The sequence below is a fragment of the Oncorhynchus kisutch genome, linkage group LG9 (assembly GCF_002021735.2).
Source record: "Oncorhynchus kisutch isolate 150728-3 linkage group LG9, Okis_V2, whole genome shotgun sequence".
NCBI lineage: Eukaryota > Metazoa > Chordata > Actinopteri > Salmoniformes > Salmonidae > Oncorhynchus > Oncorhynchus kisutch.
In genome coordinates, this window is record NC_034182.2 from 16,331,057 (window position 1) to 16,356,390 (window position 25,334).

The 25,334-nt window shown below is 40.4% G+C and overlaps 1 protein-coding gene across 2 annotated transcripts in view; it reads left to right on the forward strand.

Moving 5' to 3' along the window:
• The window catches only part of LOC109896409 (chemokine-like protein TAFA-5), a 162,536-nt gene that overhangs the window by 73,038 nt on the left and 64,164 nt on the right, over positions 1-25,334 (forward strand). For both annotated transcript variants that reach the window (XM_031832032.1, XM_020490664.2), the window contains exon 2: positions 16,731-16,880. In XM_031832032.1, coding sequence (XP_031687892.1) covers positions 16,731-16,880 — 150 coding nt within the window. The remainder of the gene's footprint in view (positions 1-16,730; positions 16,881-25,334) is intronic.

Below are 25,334 nucleotides of genomic sequence, written 5' to 3' on the forward strand. Positions count from 1 at the left end.
ACTAGTGTACACTGTGTTGATCAAAGCCTTGAGTATAGAACCTATTTTCGACACAGTTGGCTGGAACTACTGGTACAGTCACTTGATAGTAAGATGGATGACCTCCGATCGCGGATTTGCTACCAATGGGACTCCCGAAACTGCAATATTCTCTACTTTTCTGAAACTCAATGGATTCTCCAATCACCGTGCAGACAGGATAGTCAGGAAAATCAACAGGAGAAGGGGTTTGCCTCTTCATCAACAACATCTGGTGTGCTGAATCGAGTGTGGTGGAAGTGTTGACTCATTGTTCACCCATCTTGGAACATCTGATGGTCAAATGCCGACCATTCTCCCAAATAAAGTGTAAGGGTCTGATTGTCCACCAGAGGTCACAATGTCCTTCTTCTTAGTTGTCCGTGGCTTCAATGCCTTGTCCTGTAGTCTTACGCAGAACTAACAGGATGGTGTATACTTTCACCCGTTCTGGAAGAGTGATCCTCTGAAGACAGCTAATCAGCTGTGCCGATGATCCCTAGTGGGTGATGAGAGTAGTGTAGTAGACGATGGTTTGAAGAGAGTAATAGGATGGTCCTACTTAAATTTACTTTCTTAGATACAGTACATAGAACAGCTACTCAGCTGTAACATTGATTGTTAGAGAGGCTACTTTGTCGTCTTCACCTCGTGTTGATTTCCAGGGTTGTAACCAATGGAGACCAACTCTGCAGCTTGAGTTCTTCTGGTCTGATATGTTAATTCTCAACTCATTCTTTATACACTCCGGTAAAAAAACGGGCATTCCCATCATGCTGACACGGTATTTGAGCTCCCTCGGGCATGGCTACTTACTGGGCAAAGTATCATCAAAACAACCCTGAGGCTACAGTTGAGGACAGGAACAAGTACAAGAAGTCCCACTCTGTCCTCCACAGAGTTATAAAACCAGCAAAAGGACAATATAGGAATAAGGTAGAATCCTATTACACAGGCTCCACGCCTGTTGCATGTGGCAGGGGCTACAGTCCACGGATTACAAAGGAAGACCCACCCTGTCCAACAATACTTCTCTACCAGACAAACTCAATGCATGTTATGCACTCTTCAACAATAACAATGTCGTGCCGGGTGTGAGGGCCAAGAGGATTGGGTGATCTCGCTCTCCAAGGCCGACAATAAAGGTCTTCAATCAGGTCAACACCTGTAAGGCCGCGGGGCCCGACAGTATTCCATGGCGTGTTCTCAATTTTCAACCTGTCTCAGTCTGTAATCCCCACATGTTTTAAGATGACCACAATCATTCCTGTTCCCAGGAACTCTAGGGCTTCATCCCACAATGACTACTGCACTGTAGCAGTCAAATCTGTAAACATTAAGTTCTTTGAGAGGCTAGTTATGGCACATATCAACTAAATTATTCCAGTGACCTGGCAGTGTGATGCCGTAAACAACAACCTCTCCCTCAACATCAGTAAAACCAAAGAGCTGATTGTGGACTATAGGAAATGGCATCGGTGTCCAAATCACTAAGGACTTATAATGTTTCGCACAGTCGTGAAGAAGGCGTGACAGCAACTCTTTCCCCCCATGACGTTGAAAAGATTTGTCATGGGCTCTCAAATTCTCAAAAAGTTCTACAGTTGTACCATTGAGAACAACTTGACTGGCTGCACCACAGCTTAGTATGGCAATAGCACCCCCCTCGATCGCATGGCACTACAGAGGGTGGTGTGGACAGCGCTGTACGTTCCTGCCATCCAGGACCTCTATATCAGGCAGTGTGAAAGGAAAGCCCAGAAATTGGTTAAAGACTCCAGTCACCAAAGCCATAGACTGTTCTCTTTTCTTCAAGTCTGACACCAACATAAAACTACAATATTTCTAACTAAATAGCTAACAAAATGGCTACATGGACTATCTGAGTTGACCCTATTATTTTATATATTTGCACCCTCTATGCACGCTCACAGGGCCCTTCACACTCACACACACTGACAATCCAACACACACAAACACTCACTCCATTATTTTCTTACACTCACATAATATGCAGTTATACTGACTCTACACTGTCGTGATGTGACTACTATTAATCTGATGACTGTTATGTATTGAATCAACTAACTATATTTAGTTGTTACCCGATTAAATTAATAATGTAACAATTAACTCATTAGGAATTTGGGGCACCACGGAAGAAGTTGTTTAACGAGTTACCATCCCCCGAATTAAACTAGAAGATTAAACTAGAAGACTGACAAGATATGATGATTTGTTACACATATGGAGAGGGAGGGGTAGGTAAAAAGAGAGAGGACAAAGAGAGACAACACTTGGATACATTTGGAACCTACGCTCAAAGGAATAGTAATACTTTGCACATGAACCACCGCTCATTCGGATAAGAAATGCAATATATATATTTGCGCGTAGATGTCTTTCTCTGTCATCTCTCAGTTGAAACCAAACGATCGGTCTATGGGGAGTAGCTCGATGTAAGGCTCTGGTTGTCCCCCAGAAGTCACAATGTACTTCTTAGTTGTAGAGCTTTTCTGGTAGTGAAATGTTTGTTAGACAAATTCTTCAGATGCACCAATGGTTGTCTGAGATGGGATTCTTCCTTCCCACCTCATGTCTTCAGTCAAAGTTCTAGGACCACTTTTACATGCACAGCTGGCGACTGTGAATGTTTCTGGTCTCGTAGGTGGGGTTATCTTCTCATCTAGTGTTGAGGTTGAAAGCTTCAGAGTATCTAACCATTTCAACGTGTAAACCATGGTCTCACATCTTTTGGTGTCTACGCTGTCAGGTCTGGTAGATTCAACCATTCGTAACGTCCGGCTCACACTGTCCATCTGCTCCGGTGGATTATTCAGGGTTCAGCTCCTGACCACTTTACAGCTCCTGACCACTGAACTCATTAGTGATGTGGCTTAGCTAATATGCAACGGACATGAAAAACCATTATCTCATTAGAAGATAAAATCACATTGCTATCTTTCCAAAAAACTTTCATACTTCATCATATATTTTATACAACATTTAGATATAAACTTGACAGATAGAATGCGTTTCCTTCCTAAGTTACAGTATTTTCGTTATACAGTTTTTAATGACATCACAAAATGAAAAGCAATATGACAGGATTAGATCCCCACGGACCATTCTTAACATTCCTATCTCATGAATATTGTTCCCGAAGTCAATTATTTTGCCGTTAGACTTTTTGGGCAGCAAAATGTCTCTATAACAAAGGAATTCCTTTCCCAATACTGCAGGGCAGGAAAGACCCTTTTGCAGCACACAATTTATGACCGGGCGTTATGGTGTCAAAACCGGCACAACTCCCCTTTTCCTGTCATACATTTGCCAAGCTGATCTGGCACCTTTGATCCTCACCCAGGAGAGAGTCATGACAACACCCACTCACATACAATCATCATATACACTCTTGCTACTCTTTATCAAATATCCTGATGCCTAGTCACCTTACCATGTACATACTGTATCTACTTCTATCACTCCAGTATCCCTGCACATTGTAGATATGGTACTATAACTGTCTGATCCTATGTATAGTATGCTTACATACTTTCTTGTGTTCTTCTTATTTTAATTTTTTGTGTAACTTTGTTCTACCTTACGTCATTTTTATTATTGATTACTGCATTGTTGGGTTTAGATCTTGCAAGAAAGGCATTTCCTTGTATGTGTGCATTTGACGTGCACCTTTAACTTCTGCCTAGAACCCTTCATGGAGAGTTTTAGGTAGAACGTTTTACAGTGTGTTCTATGAAGTACCCTACATAGAGGGTTCAAAGGTTTCCACCTAGCACCAAAAATGGTTCCCTTATGGGGATAAACAGAAAAACTCTATGTTCTACTTAATACCTTTTTTCTAAGAGTACTGTATTCACACACCATCACCATGCTTATGTTTGGAGATTCATCAATCAAATTCTATTTATTGCCTGCATTTACCACAAAGTGCAACCTGTGTCTAAATAATTGAAATCGTGTCCAAGGCAACAGAGGTAAGTAAAACAGCTAACTCCATGGTTAGAATGAAACATAAAAAGGAATATGACTTGCAGTGCATACTGTCTAAATAGCAAGGCTACAGTTTTTGCCACACTTCCCTGAAGGACATTATGTATTTCGGCAAAATGTAGTCAAATGCGTGTGTGATGGATTTCTCATCACAGATATCGCCAAGACTTTGTAGAAATTGCTTATCTTTGGCTGTACTGCATGAATGTGTTATGCATGTGTTCTGTTCTGCCCTGTCTTGTTGACCATTGACTGGGTCAGGGTGAGGAGGGTGCAGAGTAGTGCTGCTAGCCCTCTGTGATCTCTCATCTCTGGCTATATAGAGCCTGTACTTGCAGAAGCTGAGTCCCCTTCCCATACAGTAGCGATTGATAGTGAACGAAAGTCACTGGAGTGGCCTTATCTGCTCTGTAACACACTGTTATTTTGTTGCTGAGGGGCTCAGAGTAGAGGCTTTTTTTATAGGCATTGTAATTTTGGAGGGAAAATACTGTACTCCAGTGCATCGTTATCTAGTTTGAACTCTACTATAGTACCGCCTCGAGGGGCTACATGCGGCACAAGATGCCAAGAATGTAAGTGGTAATTAGCAAAATAATGTTTTTCATTCTCTTCGCTTCTGTTTTTTCCCCCAAGTCGAATCTGGAGTCGAAATTTACATTTGAATTTAATAGAATGGAAACTGTAAATACAGAAATGGGAATGTAAAAATTACAGAATACATACAGAGTGAGTCCTCTACATGACTTCCAGCAGTTTTTGAAACCATGTAATTTTATTTTTTATTTTATTTATGACCTTGTATACATTTTCCTGGCCGATTAAAAAAACACATGAACCACTCAACTTATAAATAGCAAAGCATTGATTAGTTAGATTCACACTTATTAATAATGATGTGCAGAAAAAAAGTCTAGAGCATTTCTTCCTCAAAAAAAACGGACGAGCAGACTTCTGAGACTGTAGGGGCCCAAAGGCGTTGACAGGAACGTAAAATCAATCACGCATTCCGTCCGTGTGTACTCGCTGCTGCGAGAGACGTTTGTCAAATGACACAGTACAAAAGAACAATCCTAATGTGTTTCTGGGATCGCTCAAAGAAATAACAAAGCACAGGAACATATGAATAATCTTGCTGTGTATTAAGTTGTATGCCTGGCCAAGTTATTAATCCATCTTAACTGTGGATGGAGGTTTCATTTCCCTGAAGGGCCGGACATATACATTTTAATCAGCTATCTCGTGTGCCAGGATGACAACAGGACAGAAAAATCATACATCAATCGGGCTAACATTAGTTTTGTTCAAGCCATTTTAACAATGTGTCTCAGTATATGTGACTAGCGGTGTCCATCCATTCTTGGGTGGATTATTCAGTCTCATAGAGAAGACTGTATTGGACACCATTCTTTTAATTCAAAGCCCTGAGAAGGATGCAACACAAAATATATTCTTCACACCGACTGCAGTGCTCAGTTCTTAATAATTAGGTGTAATTACCCATCACCAGCACACAGAGGAATCTGTTTGGACTGTAGATGACCACTCATTAACAGTAAAACAGTGCAGTAAGACTGGAAAGGTACTCTGCCTAGCTAAAAGCAGCAGGAGATCTTCATAAAAGTCACTCTCGCTCTTTGTGCCTCTATGACACAATGTTCTCCAGCACCAAAGTGAACCACATGTTGTATATAATGAGACAGTGGTGGACACAGAAATGTTCTCATTTTCAGTGAACAAATAAATTATTATTTCACAGGGGGCTCTGACAGAGGGAGAGGCAGTGAGTGGCTCCTTTGTAGAAGAGTGTAAAAATAAAAACTAACTCTGCTGCTGTGCCTGATGCAACGCACACATGCCAAGTCATTATCCTGCATCACCCGGAGAGGCAGGGAGGAAGAGGAGGAAGAAGAGGAAGAGGAGGAGGGGTAGGAGGAGGGAGGGCATTAAGTGTAACACGTGATGAAGATAAGGGAGAGAGGAAAGGAGGAGATGAGCAGTGAGTTGAGTAGGAGGTGAGTGAGTGAAGTGAGAGGCGATGAAGAGCAGAGGAAGATAAATGAGAAGAACAACGAAGGGAGGAGGAAGTTAAGTGAATTGTGTGATGAAGAGCATAAGAAGTCAAGTTAGAGAGGGAAAAGAAATAGGAGAAGGGAGTTAAGGAAAACCCGGGATGAAGAGCAGAGCAGAGGAAATGAAGGGAGAGAGGGAGAAGAAAGAGGAGGAAGTTAAGTGACACGTCTGATGAAGAACAGAGGAAGACAAGGGTCAGAGGGAGAATAAAGAGACAGGGAGGAGGAGGAGGTTAAGTGAAACACATGATGAAGAGCAGAGGAAGACAAGTGACAGAGGCAGAAGAAAGAAGAGGAGGAGAAGGGGGAGGATGAAGGAAAATCATGAGCTCTCACATTGTTCTTTAGTCATAGGCCCCTGCTGGGAAGGACACAGTCAGAGATTAAAACCCCTTCATGACATGGTGCAAAGGCAGCCGACATCACATCCCCATCAAAGCCATCGCAACGCACACAAGACATCACAAGTTATAGCAAGGCATTACTACAGCCCTGTGTTCTGTCTCTGCAGATCTGTATCCATTTATCACTAAAGATACAGGTAGGTGCTGATAAGTGCTGGCTGTATCTTTTCCTCCTGTCTTTACAAAGAGATAACTACATTTGGCTCTTTTAATGTGGGAACTGCAAGTGTACAGTTACACTGTTGGATGTTTTTGTAAAATTCAACAGTATGATACTGTATGAACTGAATACAGTAGATTACTGTAGAGTGCACAGTAAAATACTGTACATTTGTTTTACAGCCCACTAAGACCTTTCTGTAATTTTAACAGTAAAACACTTTGGAATGCACAGTAAAATACCGTAAATGTGTTTACAATATTAATTATGTTGCAATTTGGGAAAATGTTTTGGACGGAGACAGTCTCTGGCTCATTAACATAATTTAAGGCATGCCTTGTAAGAGGCAATATTTGTTGCAACCGTGAGTGAGAATGTATTTTAGGATATCTAAAAACCATGTCCTGAAACACTACAGTATCTTACTGGCCAATTGATGACAGTAATTTACAGTAATTCAAAATACAGTACCATACTGCATGTTTGAACTGCCAAAAACCTTTTGAGCACTATTGGGTGCATGGTATTGTTGTTTCCCACTCAATAACATGTTTTGTGTTTTCTAAGAGGCTATATTTTTCGCACCTGTTAGTGAGAGTGCTGTACCATTTTAGATTATATGTGGTACTGGTTATCCAGCAATCACATTCATATAAAGAACAGATCAGTGGCAGCAAGTTGCAAACCGTTATTGGTAGAGAGGTTATGTCCTTTGATCTGTTTTGTCCTGTAGTCACTGTCAGTTTAGAAGCCTAAGCCCTAAAGTGCAAGTGGTATAAATGCCAAATATCAGATTGTATGCTGTAATATATAGGCCTAATTAAATATTCTCTATTAGCAATTGCCACTCAACAATAAAGTACTATATTGCTGTTTTTCTATATATTTACTGCAGTAAACTGAATATAATGCCGCATTGTGGAGAAATATTGTGGGAGGAGAAATAATCACTGTCTCATTAACATTTTTTAAGGCGTGCCTGCCTTGTAAGCAGATATATTTGTTGCACCCGTTAGTGAGAGTTCTGTGCCAAATTAAGTGATACACTACATGGCAAGAACTATGTGGATATTTGCTTGTTGAATATCTCATTCCAAAATCATTTGCATTAATATGGCTTTGTTCCCTGTATTGGTATCAGGCGTTTGATGGGACTATGGTGTGATAAAAGTTTTTGCTAAATTAACTAAATATAAATTAACAATGGGGAAGTATTATTCCAATGAAATCTACCCTCAAAACAAGGCCAATAATAATAACCAGTGTTCTTTGCAGTTTATTTTGGCATGTTCATTTTCACATATACATACATTTAAATGTTGGTCATTTAGCAGATAGTCTTATCGGGAGTGATTTACAGTCAGTGCGTTCAACTAAGAAAGATAAACAACTAAATATCACAGTCATAGAAAGTGAAACGTTTCTGTAACATTTGCTGAGAATGGTGTCGCTTTTCGGGGCGCTACATGAAAATGTATTTCTTTATTTAAAAATACTAAATGTTAATGTATTTCACTGAAAAACTTATTAAAATTATAAAACTTATAAAATTATTCAGCCCCTTTACTTTCAGTGCAGCAAACTCTCTCCAGAAGTTCAGTGAGGATCTCTGAATGATCCAATGTTGACCTAAATGACTAATGATGATAAATACAATCCACCTGTGTGTAATCAAGTCTCCGTATAAATGCACCTGCACTGTGATAGTCTCAGAGGTCCGTTAAAAGCGCAGAGAGCATCATGAAGAACAAGGAACACACCAGGCAGGTCTGAGATACTGTTGTGAAGAAGTTTAAAGCCGGATTTGGATACAAAAAGATTTCCCAAGCTTTAAACATCCCAAGGAGCACTGTGCAAGCGATAATATTGAAATGGAAGGAGTATCAGACCGCTGCAAATCTACCAAGACTTGGCCGTCCCTCTAAACTTTCAGCTCATACAAGGAGAAGACTGATCAGAGATGCAGCCAAGAGGCCCATGATCACTCTGGATGAACTGCAGAGATCTACAGCTGAGGTGGGAGACTCTGTCCATAGGACAACAATCAGTCGTATATTGCACAAATCTGGCCTTTATGGAAGAGTGGCAAGAAGAAAGCCATTTCTTAAAGATATCCATAAAAAGTGTTGTTTAAAGTTTGCCACAAGCCACCTGGGAGACACACCAAACATGTGGAAGAAGGTGCTCTGGTCAGATGAAACCAAAATTGAACTTTTTGGCAACAATGCAAAACGTTATGTTTGGCGTAAAAGCAACACAGCTCATGACCCTGAACACACCATCCCTACTGTCAAACATGGTGGTGGCAGCATCATGGTTTGGACCTGCTTTTCTTCAGCAGGGACAGGGAAGATGGTTAAAATTGATGAGAAGATGGATGGAGCCAAATACAGGACCATTCTGGAAGACAACCTGATGGAGTCTGCAAAAGACCTGAGACTGGGACGGAGATTTGTCTTCCAACAAGACAATGATCCAAAACATAAAGCAAAATCTACAATGTAATGGTTCAAAAATAAACATATCCAGGTGTTAAAATGGCCAAGTCCGAGTCCAGACCTGAATCCAATCGAGAATCTGTGGAAAGAACTGAAAACTGCTGTTCACAAATGCTCTCCATCCAACCTCACTGAGCTCGAGCTGTTTTGCAAGGAGGAATGGGAATAAATTTCAGTCTCTCGATGTGCAAAACTGATAGAGACATACCCAAAGCGACTTACAGCTGTAATCGCAGCAAAAGGTGGCGCTACAAAGTATTAACTTAAGGGGCTGAATAATTTTGCACGCCCAATTTTTCAGTTTTTGATTTGTTAAAAAAGTTTGAAATATCCAATAAATGTTGTTCCACTTCATGATTGTGTCCCACTTGTTGTTGATTCTTCACAAAAAATACAGTTTTATATCTTTATGTTTGAAGCCTGAAATGTGGCAAAAGGTCGCAAAGTTCAAGGGGGCCGAATACTTTCGCAAGGCACTGTATATATACATATATATATATTATTGTTCATCCTGAAGATTTGGAAGTGAAAAACATACACTGTACATCCTAGTGTGCGGTAAAGTAGTGTACACACAGACACACACAAACACTATATGCATTTAAAGTTGTAGGCGACCCCTATTGGCACACCGTTCCACTGCAAATAGGTCTCCACAGCATTCTAGCATCCTGGTCTTGATGGATCACTATTACCCTGAGAATGACCCGTTAGTTGAGTTAATTAGTTTCTGTGGTGACTAAGGGCCAAATTAAATCACACCTCTGACCCTGTTGCCAATCACAGTTATCCCTTCCTGGCACTGTTAACCCTCGCCGGATGACACATGGGGCTCCTAACACAGACCAGGGTTAATGGGTGAGCAGCAAGGGGAGGGAATCACACAGGAGAGTGTATATATACACTACCGTTCAAAAGTTTAGGGTCACTTAGAAATGTCCTTGTTTTTGAAATAAAAGCAAATTTTTTGCCCATTAAAATAACATCAAATTGATCAGAAATACAGCGTAGACATTGTTAATGTTGTAAATTACTATTGTAGCTGGAAACAGCTGATTATTAATGGAATATCTACATAGGTGTACTGAGGACCATTATCAGCAACCATCACTCCTGTGTTCCAACGGCACGTTGCGTTAGCTAATCCATGTTTATGATTTTAAAAGGTTATAGGCATTAGAAAACCCTTTTTCAAGTATGTTAGCACAGCTGGAAACTGTTGTTCTGATTAAAGAAGCAATAAAACGGGCCTTCTTTAGACTAGTTTAGTGTCAGGAGCATCAACATTTGTCGGTTCGAGTACAGGCAAAAAATGTTTAGAAACAAAGAACTTTCTTCTGAACTCATCAGTATTCTTGTTCTGAGAAATGAAGGCTACTCCATGGGAGAAAATGCCAAGAAACTAAAGATCCCGAACAACGCTGTGTACTACTCCATTCACAGAACAGCGCATACTGGCTCTAACCAGATTAGAAAGAGGAGTGTCTTCAACTGGCAGCTTCATTAAATAGTACCCGCAAAACACCAGTCTCAACGTCAACAGTGAAGAGGCGACTCCAGGATCCTGGCCTTCTAGGTCGCTGGAACAGACAGAACTGGCAAAAAGTGCTCTTCACTGACGAATTGCGGTTCTGTCTCACCAGGATGGTTGGATTCGTGTTTATCGTCGAAGGAATGAATGTTACACTGAGGCCTGTACTCTGGAGCAGACTCGATTTGAAGGTGGAGGATCCGTCATGGTCTGGGGCGGTGTGTCACAGCATCATCGGACTGAGCTTGTTGTCATTGCAGGCAATCTCAATGCTGTGCATTACAGGGAAGACATCCTACTCCCTCATGTGGTACCCTTCCTGCAGGCTCATCCTGACATGACCCTCCAGCATGACAATGCCACCAGCCATACTGCTCATTCCGTGCGTGATTTCCTGCAAGACAGGAATGGCAGTGTTCTGCCATGGCCAGCGAAGAGCCCGGATCTCAATCCCATTAAGCACGTCTGGGACCTGTTGGATCGGGGGGTGAGGGCTAAGGCCATTTCCCCCAGAAATGTCCTGGACATTGCAGGTGCCTTGGTGGTAGAGTGGGGTAACATCTCACAGCAAGAACTGGCAAATCTGGTGCAGTCCATGGGGACGAGATGCACTGCAGTACTTAATGCAGCTGGTGGCCACACCAGATACTGACTGTTACTTTTGATTTTGACTCCCCCTTTGTTCATGGACACATTATTCCATTTCTGTTAGTCACATACTGTATCTGTGGAACTTGTTCAGTTTATGTCTCAGTTGTTGAATCTTGTTATGGTCATTCAAATATTTACACATGTTAAGTTTGCTGAAAATAAATGCAGTTGACAGTGAGAGGACATTTTTTCCTTCTGAGTATAGATATATACACACACACACACACACACACACACACACACACACACACACACACACACACACACACACACACACACACACACACACACACACACAGTGTTAACCCTTTGGAATAACTCAGGAAGTGAGGGGGACACTGTGCTGTGATTGGAGGGTTCATCAGTATTCATATATTTTGTTCATGGCTAGTGAATGCAACACGTCCATGGAGGTAGGGTGATAAAACATTTACAATTAATGAGAAATGAATAACAAATACCATCGGGTAAAGTCTGTGCGGTCTAATAAGTATTAGAATAAAACACATTCCTCCAAAATGCCCTCTTAAGCAATTGTCTAGGCTCCTTTATTAGCTTTTTCTCAACATTGGGTGCATCTCAATACTCAAAATGTGCGTCCTCTCCTAGTCTGCTTTTTTACATATGCACTGAGCAGGTTCATGCTTTGCCTCATAGAACAATACTGCACACACTTCTGCAATGTTAATGTGCTTACACTCTTAGAAAAAAAGGGTTCCAAAATTATTCTTTGCAGAGGGATAGGGTTCTACCAAGATTTGTTTTCATCTGAATAATTATTTTTGGATGACGAGGCCCAGCAAAGATGTCTACATTAGCAGATGTGGGCCCAATACAGATTAAAATATTGTCCCCATGTAGGCTGCCCACATTGGGCAGATGCGCCTTTGGTCATCAGCTCCACATTGGCCCAGTGTGGGCAGCCCATATCTGGTTAGGGCAGCCCTCACTAAATAAGCCTATCTTTTCAAAGGCAAACATTTCCACTTTGGCACGATGTGGGCCCAATCTCTGAGCCGAACCAAGAAGTTCTGGAAAACGGTTAAAGACCTGCAGAATAAACCCTCCTCACAGCTGCCATTGTCCCTTAAAACTTATTAGGGCTGAAATCCTGTTAACGGGATCGATATGACAACAGCCAGTGAATGTGCAGGGTGCCAAATTCAAAACAACAGAAATCTCATAATTAAAATTCCTCAAATTTACAAGTATCTTATACCATTTTAAAGGTAATCTGGTTGTTAATCCCACCAGTGTCCGATTTCAAATAGGCTTTATTTGAAAGCACCACAAACGATTATGTTAGGTCAGAGCCAAGCCACAGAAAAACACAGCCATTTTTCCAGCCAAAGAGAGGAGTCACAAAAACCAGAAATAGAGATAAAATTATTCACTAACCTTTGATGATCTTCATCAGATGACACTCATTGGACTTCATGTTACACAATACATGTATGTTTTGTTTGATAAAGTTCATATAAAAAAATCTGTATACATTGGCGCGTTGTTCAGTAGTTCCAAAAACATCCGGTGATTTTGCAGAGAGCCAAATAAATTTACAGAAATACTCATTATAAATGTTGATAAAAATACAAGTCTTATGCATGGAACTTTAGATAGATACACTTCTCCTAATGCAACCGCTGTGTCAGATTTCAAAAAAGTATTACGGAAAAAGCAAACCATGCAATAATCTGAGTACGACGCTCAGACAAATACATAAATCTGCCATGTTGGAGTCAACAGAAGTCAGAAATAACAAATATTCACTTACCTTTGATGATCTTCATCATAATGCACTCCCAGGAATCCCAGTTCCACAATAAATGTTTGATTTGTTCGATAATGTCCATCATTTATGTCCAAATAGCTACTTTTGTTAGCGCGTTTGGTAAACAAATCAAAACTCACGAATCGTGTTCACTAGTTGCTGACGAAAAGTTCCGATACAGTCCGTAGAAACTTGTCAAACGATGTATGGAATCAATCTTTAGGATGTTAACATAAATCTTCTATAATATTCCAACTGGAGAATTTCTTTGTCTTCAGAAAAGCAAAGGAACAGTAGATACCACTCATGTGAAATGCACATGACTAGCACGTGGCTGCTGGCAGACCTCTGACTCATTCCCTCTCATTCAGCCCCCCTTCATAGTAGAAGCATCAAACAAGTTTCTAAAGACGGTTGACATCTAGTGGAAGCCTTAAGTGCAACATGACCAATATCCCACTGTATCTTCAATGGGGGCTGAGTTGAAAATCGACCAACCTCAGATTTCCCACTTCCTGGTTGGATTTCTTCTCGGGTTTTTGCCTGCCATTTGAGTTCTGTTATACTCACAGACATCATTCAAACAGTTTTAGAAACTTCAGATTGTTTTCTATCCAAATAATATGCATATATTAGCAACTGGGACTGAGGAGCAGGCAGTTTACTCGGGGCACCTTATTCATCCAAGCTACTCAATACTGCCCTCCAGCCATAAGAAGTTTTCAAGTTGGGGTGGTTGTTGCTGACAAGAAGCACATGGCTGAACTCTTTACAGTTTGACAATTGCTTACACATGATTTCTGAAACTATGAAACTTTTCTCTAGACTACACACAACATCCCAAAACATCTCTTGCAAAACCAAACACTTAATTCAAAAGTATTTTAACTCTTCTCCAAATTATGTTTTTTGCATCAAAACTCTACACACAAACCATCAAATGATTAGCTCTTATACACTCCCAACTACACACGGATGTGATAAATGACTTCTTTCGGGTGTCTTTTGCATGTTCAGTGGAGTCCACTGAAGTTTGTCATAGCACTCACATGTACCTGCACAAATATACAGTATGTATGCATATTCAGTATATCTTTACACTAACAGAAATGCAAGGCTGGGGAAAAATGACAAGTATTTTTTTTACATCCAGATTTCAGGATGAACAGTAACAGCCAAAACAAATACAGTAGAAGATAAACAAAACAGGCTTGTTACTATAAAGAAAAAAACAGATTTGTTACTATAAAGAAAAAAAAACAGGCTTGTTACTATAAATTTAAAAAAGCAATGTATCCCGTCTCCTAGTTGGGTCTAGCCACAGTGCCGCATCAACATCACAAGCAATGTTCTCACTGGCTAAACAGCGGGGGAAGTAATGTCTGGAGCGGCGTATCCAGCCCTGGCATGCCCCCTTGTCTATGTCACCACAGGCCTCCTCCATCGCCTGGAGTAGGGGTATGCGTTGGTGGGGTTGGTGATCATATACCTTCCATTGGGTTAAGAATTTGAGAATATGGTGGCAGGTTGAGCATCAAAACTTGCGGATGGTCAATGAACCAATTGCGGACCAGAGCAGCCCGGTGGAAACTTCCGTTGTCCCAGATGACAACAAACCTGGACTGCTCTGGCCATTGGGAATGATAAATTATGCTGGGTGTCAAGGACGGTGATAATGTGGGTAGTTTTGCAAGGACTAAGCATGGCATGATGAAAGACTGTTCTGACTAATGGCTGCACACATTGTGATGTTGCCACAACGCTGTCCCGGGACATTGACGCGGTGTCCTATGAGGTTTCTTCTCCTGCGTTTTGTTTTGACTAGGTTGAAGCAGACCTCATCAATGTAGACGAAATCATGCGCTGCAGCATCGTCTAGTTCCATAACTCTGAAACAGACAAGACATTATTGTATGACAGTATGATTAGACAGAGCAGTCAATATGTAGCACAATACACTGGAATACCAATGACAGGATAGTATAGCTTACTTGTACATAATTATGGCACAGTTGTGTCACTGTCAGATGGTACTCTGTAGAGCTTCATACTAATCTGATGGCATTCCAGGAGACCGCTAAGTGCAGGTAAACTCACCCTATGTGTTATGGAATACTGTTGTCAATGATGTGGTGTTGGTTGCAGTTGACGTAAACTTATGCGGTTGTTTGAAATGACAATATTCCTTATGTGTTGTTCCTACTCTGCTGTGAACAGCTGGTTTCTTCCTCCATTGAAGCGTTGTGTAGCAATTCTGCAAAATCATGTGAATGGTTAGGGTGCAGGATTTCTTTCAGTATGTTAATATAAATGTTAATGTAGTGCTGTAAGTGCAGTAGCATGGTATAGAAGGTAGCTTTACTTACCTGTTCTCATTTCAAAATGTCCAGATGACACTTGCTGCAGTGTAGCAGCTCAAGTTAGGCTGGACCCTCTGCCCAGCCTCCCTGAAACTCAAACCATGGTTGACCACATGGTCATCCAAAGTGGACCGGATATGTGATTGTTCTCCTTCCTCCTCTTCCCACTCCTCATCCCCCCCACTCCTCTTCCTCTAACCCTTTCTCCAAAATTGGCCTCCATTGTTGTCCATACCAAGAAAGCCTACCTGAAGCCAATTTATAGTGCTCAAGCTCTGATTTCTAAGTAAAGTAATTAGCTGTAAGTGTTTTCACACGTGAGCACTGGATGTAGGTAATCGGCAAATGAGTGTGGCATTTTGAATGGCGGTGTTTTCCAAATGAAACACAGGACCTGTTAATTTTGAATGATATGTCTAATTGTGTTTAGTGTTTTGCAAAAAGTGTGTTTTACAATTGCAAACTAAGTGTAAAGCAGATAATGGCCTGCAGTTTTGCAGACTTGGTCTGAAGATTAGGAACATGAGTTAATGGTTGCACTGAGTGTGCCTCAAGCACCACTTTTGGTGTGTAAGCAATTGTAAAAATAAAATAAAAAACTGTAAAGACCACTTCATTAATTCAGGATTCCTATTTGACTCAGCCATGCCTCCTTGCCCGTTCAACATATCCTAATCTCCCACCCCTTCTAATGCGACTAGCCCCGATGCGCCTCCCTCTTTTCCCACTGCTCTACTACAAAGTTTCTCCCTGCAGACAAAGGAGTTCATTAAACTTGACCCCAAAAATACCCTTTCTTTTTTTAGGAAGTATGCGAGGCACAGACATTCGCTTTGCCTAGCCGGGTTCTGCTTGGAACAAACAAAACCTTATATGCGGATGCATTTAGGGTATAACTAGCCCCTCAAAGAAAGGCCTTATGATATACTGTAAGTAATGGATTGGCATAAAGAGTTAAATGTTGTTAATAATGTTGGTAGAACTGTTCATAGAGGGTTCTAGGAAGAACCTTTAGAGGATGAAAGTGTTCTTGGTGGAACCCTTCATAGAAGGTTCTTGGAAGAACCATATACAGAACTCTAAAGGTTCTAGTAAGAACCCTCTCTGCAAAGGTTTCTACTTAGCACCAAAAAGGGTTCTCCTAAGGGTACAAACTGAAGAACCCTATATGGTTCTACTTAGCACCTTTTTTCCCAAGAGAATATGTTCTGCCACTCTGACAATGTATTTTCTATGTGATGCCACTTCCAGGTCAACTGGCGGCAGGGACATGTGAGATTGTGATGCTGGACAGGGACAGCAGTCAGCCCAGACGGACCATCGCCAGACAGACTGCACGGTGCGCCTGTAAGAAGGGACAGATCGCTGGGACGACAAGAGCCATGCCAGCCTGTGTGGACGGTAAGAGCTTTTTACATAGTTTAGAACAAGTCTGGAGTGATCCCTTTACAGTATGTGGTCAAGTATTTGGAAAATGTTGTGGAAATTCAGTACTAAGAGAGATTTGATAATTTCTTCAAACAACCATCTTTATTTAATATTATATTAATATTAATAATTGCAATAATGAGGCTGGTCGACCCCACACCCTTGAGTGTTGGACCGAGTAACCTAACCTTTACACAAATGCAGAGTACTATATAAAGCTGACACAAAAAATGCTTAGTCATTATTGGTTCCACCCATCCCATGATGCAGGCATCATAAGCCACTCTGGGTTCATCCTGTCGTTATCTGCAAGTGGGTTGTTGTCTTAACCCCACCCTGGCTTAGTTTCTCTGATGCAAGAATGATTTTAGACAATGAGGGATTGTTCTACTCCCAAGCCAACCCTTAGTTAAACACATTCTTGTCTATGTAATGCAGTCTTTAACTCATTTGTCAGCTCAAGCCATCTCTGGTGACTGACTATACACCCAGATTAGCTGCAGAGAACTAGAGTGGAGACCATAAAAACACAGACACTAGTAGGACATAAATGAAGTTAAAAATTAATCATATCAAATAAATCTGGTAAATATGTCATTTTTCCCTCACAATATACAGGTGGTGTGTAGACCAGAGTTGGACATATTAGCCACTGAAATAAGCCTATGCTATCACCGATACTGAAGATACATTGCAGATTCAAACATTCAAACTAACCAGTACATTTTGCAAGCATATAGTAAGGGTTGTGATTGCATTGTTTTTGTCAGAAAGACTGCTGGAAGAGCTCAGTGATGTCATGTCAGTGAATCATTTCTTATACCTTATGCTTCACATTATCTGATGTTGGCATGGATACGTCCATGAAATCTCTCTTATGTTCTTGTCGTTATCAAGTTACCTTTGACGTTCCTTCTGTCAGCAGTGTCAGTATGCCGTGAATGTAACACATTTTTCCTATTCCCCCCAAGCCAATGCTATTGCTATTTCTCTGATGGCCTCAATATGTGTGTGTGTGTGTGTGTGTGTGTGTGTGTGTGTGTGTGTGTGTGTGTGTCTAATAGTGAGTAGAAGGACTGACATCATGACATGTAATCCCCCACCACATACACCTCACCCCGAGCGCACTGCGTCGACACAGGGGTTTGAAATTTGTGTCATGGCCTGTGTGTCTGGTTCCGCTCTGTCCCCTAAAACCAGTGTTATTTGTTCTGTTTCTTCCTGGATCACACACAAGGAGTAGCCAGTCCACTGGAAGAGAATAGGACAGAGAATATTTTTTTTTTAAATTACTGAAATCTAATTTGTTTATCTTATTGAGTTCTCAAAGTCTGGGCCAGTATGGTAATTTCCCACATTTAAATTGATACAATCTGTGTCTTTCCGTCCAACACAATCCCTGTCCTTAATGTGTCAAGTCTCAATCTCTACTCCTGACGGTCACCTCTCGAGAAGGATAATCCAAATGAGACCCATCACAACCAATGCAGCCGAATTCTGGAATTGAATCCTGATAGAAATTCTGCAAGATGATCTATCCAATGAGTCAGCTGCAACATACTGAATCGTCAGAATAATATATTATCTGTTTACTCTCTGTATTGCCATTACAAAAGAGTTATTCTGCTGGTTGAGTGCTACACATCTCAGAAGCAGTTTGTTCAAGTGGAGGACAGGATACATTTAATCTTCCCAACTGCCCAGTTTTATAAGTCCTATCATTCCACCCGGTCCGCAAGGAGACAACGAACACCGACAATAAAATCCTTTTCAGACACAATCTCAATTCCATGTCAAAATATTCCTCTCAGCACAATTGATCCAGATTCACAGGGGGCCGATGTGATGTTTTTAATTTGTTGCATAAATACAGACTCCCCTTATGTCATTTTACTCTCCTGGTCCCTTTATTTACTTGTAGCAATGTCAGATTCTATCTATTGATTCCCATCAAGGCAGGTGAAAAAGAGAGCAAGGCTTCCTTTGCCCGAGCAGTGTGGGGTTGGAGTGGACGGGCCACCACACTGATTAAGAGGAGAGCTCGTTGAGGGGCTGAGGACAGAAATATTGTACCTTCTCCTCGGTTGGTCCGAGAGAGGAGAGGCCGATGAGGGTGTTTGAATGAATGTACTGGGCTCTAAATGACAAAATAATCATTGGTAGCACTGGTGCTCCTAACTTAAAAAAGTTAGAAGCACAACATCAAATGTAGGAGCACCAGAAAATAAGATTTTATAATCAATTGAGATATAGCCTATATGAATGAGATATATGTTGTGCCCTAGAAACAAATATGTTACCCTGTAAATACATTTGTTCATTATTATAAAAAGTTAAAATGTTGATACAAATAACTGTCATTGAAATTTGTATTTATTTATTTTTATTTCACCTTTATTTATTAACCAGGTAGGCAAGTTGAGAACAAGTTCTCATTTACAATTGCGACCTGGCCAAGATAAAGCAAAGCAGTTCGACACATACCACAACACAGAGTTACACATGGAGTAAAACAAACATACAGTCAGTAGTACAGTAGAAACAAGTCTATATACGATGTGGGAAAACGAGGTGAGATAAGGGAGGTAAAGGCAAAAAAAAGGCCATGGTGGCAAAGTAAATACAATATAGCAAGTAAAACACTGGAATGGTAGATTTGCAGTGGAAGAATGTGCAAAGTAGAAATACAAATAATGGGGTGCAAAGGAGCAAAATAAATAAATAAATAAAATAAATATAGTAGGGAAAGAGGTAGTTGTTTGGGCTAAATTATAGATGGGCTATGTACAGGTGCAGTAATCTGTGAGCTGCTCTGACAGCTGGTGCTTAAAGCTAGTGAGGGAGATAAGTGTTTCCAGTTTCAGAGATTTTTGTACTTCGTTCCAGTCATTGGCAGCAGAGAACTGGAAGGAGAGGCGGCCAAAGAAAGAATTGGTTTTGGGGGTGACCAGAGAGATATACCTGCTGGAGATGGGTGATGCTATGGTTACCAGCGAGCTGAGATAAGGGGGGACTTTACCTAGCAGGGTCTTGTAGATGACCTGGAGCCAGTGGGTTTGGCGACGAGTATAAAGCAAGGGCCTGCCAACGAGAGCGTACAGGTCGCAATGGTGGGTAGTATATGGGGCTTTGGTGACAAAACATATGGCACTGTGATAGACTGCATCCAATTTGTTGAGTAGGGTATTGGAGGCTATTTTGTAAATGACATCGCCAAAGTCGAGGATTGGTAGGGTGGTCAGGGTATGTTTGGCAGCATGAGTGAAGGATGCTTTGTTGAGAAATTAAAACGTCATTTGTAGATTGAGGTTTTTAAAAGCACTATTTTCATATTGAGATACATTACTCTTTAAGAGTGTCATGTTTGTGATGATGACATGCAAGACATTCATTGTTATGATCATTGATTTCCTGAAGAAGCTATCCCTATTCCTTTCTTTCTGTGCCCCAAAATGTTTGGATATACTGGTAAAGTTACCAGCTTGTTAGCTAGCTAGCTAATGAGTTAACAAACATGACTGAACAACGTGTAAAACCAATGAGGCCCACGAGTAGTTTTAGAACTGCCTGCGACATAGTTTTTGAATGTAAAATGCAGCCCCCCCAATCTCTCACAGGAATCTCTCACAGGAAGAAAAAAACATTGCTCTGGTAAATGGGTCAGATCTTTTGAAGTGTTTGTGCTAGAAACACACCGTTTTCATTGTAAGCATGCAAGCATGGCTCTAACGAATCTGCACTCGGGAAACAACGGTAGTGTGAAGCCTTATCGTTACAACAATTATTATTTAAAGAATAATAATTGAATACTAAAAAATATATAATTTTCTTACCCAAATTAAAACTCCAGGTTGCACAGTGAAATATTTGGTTGCACTTTAAAGCTGTGTGTGTGTGTGTGTGTTTGCATGTGTGTGTTGGCTATTGACACTGACAACACTACCCCTAATGGTGTGGGTTACACACTCAACACGACAAAGTGGGTCGGAGACAGTCTCCAATTGGCATATGGTGTCCCATGGGAAACTAAACCTATTGAAGTGTGACAGAACCATGTTTTGCCAAATAAATACCTCTGTTCCTGCTACTGCCACAGCCTTTTATCAAATTTGATGGTGTCTTGTGTTTATTAAATGGATCACAACAAACCAATAGATTTTGCTCACAATGAAAATAAATTGTGTGTCAAGCCAGTCCTCCATGAAAGCAATTCAGTTTGTCTTTCTCTTAGCAACGTACTGCTTCAACCCAATTCTCCTTGAATAGTTAACGAATGGCAGATTTCTGAGAGGGCCATCCCTATGGTTCAATTCTCATATGAAGACTTTTCTTACAAGCCCAAAATGGTTGATGGAGAAATGGGCTAGTGATTACAATGTTATGACAACGCTAGTGCTTAGAGATGTCTGTTATTTTCATTTTTTTCAACAACTAATTGACCAATGTCAGTTCAATAAAAAAAATGTGTGAGCTCAATGTACACATTTCTCTGTTTATGTAAGTCAGATCAAGCCCAAACTGTGCGATGTAGTAGGGAGTTGCGTTTCCAACAAGCCAATATTCTACATCGTTTAGCACAGAAGACGTGTTAATTAACTACAATGACCATAATCCATTGCGCGCCTACTTGTCCGGTTTGTGTTTATTTTTACGCCTGCTACGCCTGCTAGAAGAATGCGCGATTTAGAGGGATAGAGAGCAGTCTCTTTGTGAGATAACTCTACTTGAAAATGCATGATCTAAGTGATTGATAGTTGGTATTCAGCAGTCTTAAAAGTATGTCTTATTTACTTTTTGACAGACAGCATAGGCAACAGCTCTATAGAGGTGAGATGATGACTTGGAATGAAATAATCAAATAAAACAAATGTAATATACACAACAACTGAACTATTTTATTCAAGTAAAGTAACGTGAATAAATTATGGTTGATAAGGGATGAGCAGTAATGGGCAGTCACTACCATCATGGGACTTTTATTCATCGTTTTAGTCTGTTTTGTTACAGCATTCAACCCGCATAATGCATGATGCATTTAATGTAAAAAAAAAAATATTGTATCGAAACCAAAATCGAAAACCATAATATTTTTTTTAGAATTCAACCGAATCCGAACCAACCAAAAAAATACCTAATCACTATTCAATTATAAACCATTGCATGGCAGTGGTATGTATTACAATACACTTATTATAAACATCTCTAAATGTAGTGTGATTATTGACATTTACCAATTAAAACAACCCAATCCAATACCATTGCAAAGCAAAAAACTGTGTGTGTTTTTTACTTTTACCATTGAAGACCATTAGAGACCATAACATTGAAACCATTAGAACTTATGTAGCCTAATATTGTGCTTGTTTACCAGGAATGGTCTAACTAATCTCTACCTTTTTTTGAAGGTAATAAACACACACAGAGTGGCTGTTTCCTGTACACAGATTAAGCCAAAGAGAAAGACAAACTGAATTGCTTTCATGGAGGACTGTAATTGAATTGTGAGGATGACCATACTATATATTTTCATCATTAGCAAAGGTTGTTGGTTTTCTTCGCAAAATTTATGCATTTAATAATCAACACAGGAGAACAGCAAAATGGATTAAAGGACGTGGCAGTGGTAGGAACAGTGGCATTGCAGTAGTAGGAACAGTGGCATCTAGTGGGCAGAACCTGGTACTTTCACACTCATTCATAGTAAATAATGCAAGTGATGGTTCACGGGAAATGCATTACATAAGATGAAAATGCAATACTCCCTGCATTGCAGTGCTAGAGGCGTCACTACAGATCCGGATTCAATCCCGGGCCGCATCACAACAGGCTGTGATTTGGAGTCCCATAGGGCGGCGCACAATTGGCCCAGCGTCGTCCAGGTTAGGAGAGTGTTTGGACGGGAGGGCTTTACTTGGCTCATCGTGCTCTAGCAACTCCTTGTGGAAATTGGGGAGAAAAAGCGGAGAAAAAAAGCAATACTCCAAGCCGCAGCATACTGACATACTGTCAGACATAAAGAAATGATACTGTATACTGGTTGTTGGGATGGGCTTTGAGCTGAGTGAGGGGTGTCCGTGGCTGGCTTTTGATACTTTTACTGGATTCCTCATGTCTTACTCATTGTTAGTAAGAAGTAGGGTCCAAATCGGATATTAGGTACTATATTTATTGACAATTATACGAAACCAATTAATTAAAATGGCCTAAATAGCTTAATTTCCGAGAGATCAAATTGTATTTCAACAAAATAATATTTCAGGAATTCTAATCTTGAGATGGTGGGTGTCGAATTCTCTTTATTGTGCTTTTTGAGGTGGAACGAACCCATAAGGGTTCAGTCACAGATTAGATGTACTGTACATTTGTATACAATGGCTCTTTGTATTGTATACCATTTGTTTTGCGCAGCAGTATTTAAAAAGGCTTCTAAAGTTTGTAATTTCCAGATTAAAATGGCAGACTTGATTTGCTCTAACAACAAACAACAAATCCACATAAAAATGAACATTTCCTGTTACTGCAGGATTATTTTCCTGCCATAGCAAACTGGCTCAAATTAAGATCTTTCATCCTACATCTGTTACCAAGCATAGAATTGGGAAAATATGTTGAAAATGTTTGAAATTAGACATCTGTTTCACAAGTTTGGACAGCACAGTACAGTAAAGAAATGTAGAGGAGAGAATAGTTCAGTATAACACAGTACTGTACTGTACAGTAGAGTTTAGTACAGTACAGTAGAGCACACAAGAGCACAGTATAATTTACTGTATTGTATTTTACTCTACTGAACTATACTGTACTGAACAGAACTATCCTCTACTCTGCTGTACTGAACTCTACTCTACTGTACTTTACTGTACTGAACTATACTCTGCTGTACTGTGCTGTGTTCAACTGTGCTGTACTGTGTTCAACTGTGCTGTACAGATTTGGTCCAATCCAACCAATTTTGACCTTGCTTGGGGACGCAGCACATTTGAATAATAACCAGTGTGTAGAATGGTATCCAAAATACTTTTATTTAAATGTTTTACCTTTGTGTACCTATTCAGGTACATCACCATGAAGAGAATGACATTCATAATCTTGCATTTCTGTATATTACAGATCAGGGACAGATGATGTTCTTCTGTTACAATCATTCTGTTACTGTAGTTCAATAACCAAGACAGATTTTTTCAAACGGAAGGTGTCGTATCATAGCTGACACCCCATTATTTCAGCAGACATCTTTGAATCTTAATTCGGAGTAGATATTTAAAAGTTTTGGTTTCATAAACTGAGGGAGATTTTACTGTCATTCTGTTACCCAACTTTACATCTGCACTGCTCTTTGAGTACATGTGTTTTTGTAAAATTCTTAGTGGAAATTGTTAAAAGTAGTCATGTTCTTAGAGTTGTATAGTTTGTTACTTTAAATTTAAAAAATAATTATTTTACTATGGAATTGAGAAATCACATCATGTCAACTCAGTACATTCCATTAGTATGAACTGCAGTACCTCTAACTTGAAGGAATGGGGCTGTCTGCCAGTGCTGTGTGTTGGGAAGGGAGGTTTAGTGATGTAGTGAATCATAACGGGTTCCTGTAGTAGACATCCAGATGGGGGGTGGGGAGGCTGGTGTGCCTAGTAGTCTCTATGGGCATGTTAAACCAGCTCTCTGGCCTCTGCGTCGGGATGGGAAAGGCCTCCGGAATACAAATCAGACCCTAGAGATGGTGGGAGTCATTATCTGCCACCTCTGTATGAACGCTGCATATAATGTTGGGTTGGAGTTGCAGTAGGAGAGATCAGGTGCAGCTATGTATGATGCATAACTGACCAGGGAAAGCTACATGATGGAGGGAAAGGAGGAATTTGAATGTCAGTTAAACAGACAAATGGTTGAAAAATTGATTCTTTTGGCAGTTTGAGAGCATGTGATGTTTTTTTTTAGGTAACAGTGTTACAAAACAACAACTTGAGCATTTTCCTTAAAAACCCAAAGTTCCTTATTAGCAGCAGTTGGCAAAATCCATTTTGAACACAAAATGATCTCGAGAGGGACTCCTTGAAGAAAATAAACTAAGCACCAGAGATTCTCCTATTCTTCAATGATATTCTCAACAACTTCCACTATCTCTATCAACACTTCTACTCCTCGGAACGTTGTCAGTGAAAATACTGGAGAACTGTCGAGTGTTGAGCCATCACTGCTTTCTCTCCTACCAAAGACAGACGAGAAAAATTGAACTCTAAGGAGTACTCTTCGACTCACTCTGAATGTGTTTCCTGAACCTAATGCAATGTTATTTCTCTAGGGAAGTTATATCAAAGTTGCTTTATGGTGGGTTTACAAAAAACATATTGGGTAGGTTGTTTTCTGTATGACAGGCAGAAATATAATACACAAAGAAACCTGCATGCTTTTCCCTTCAGGGAT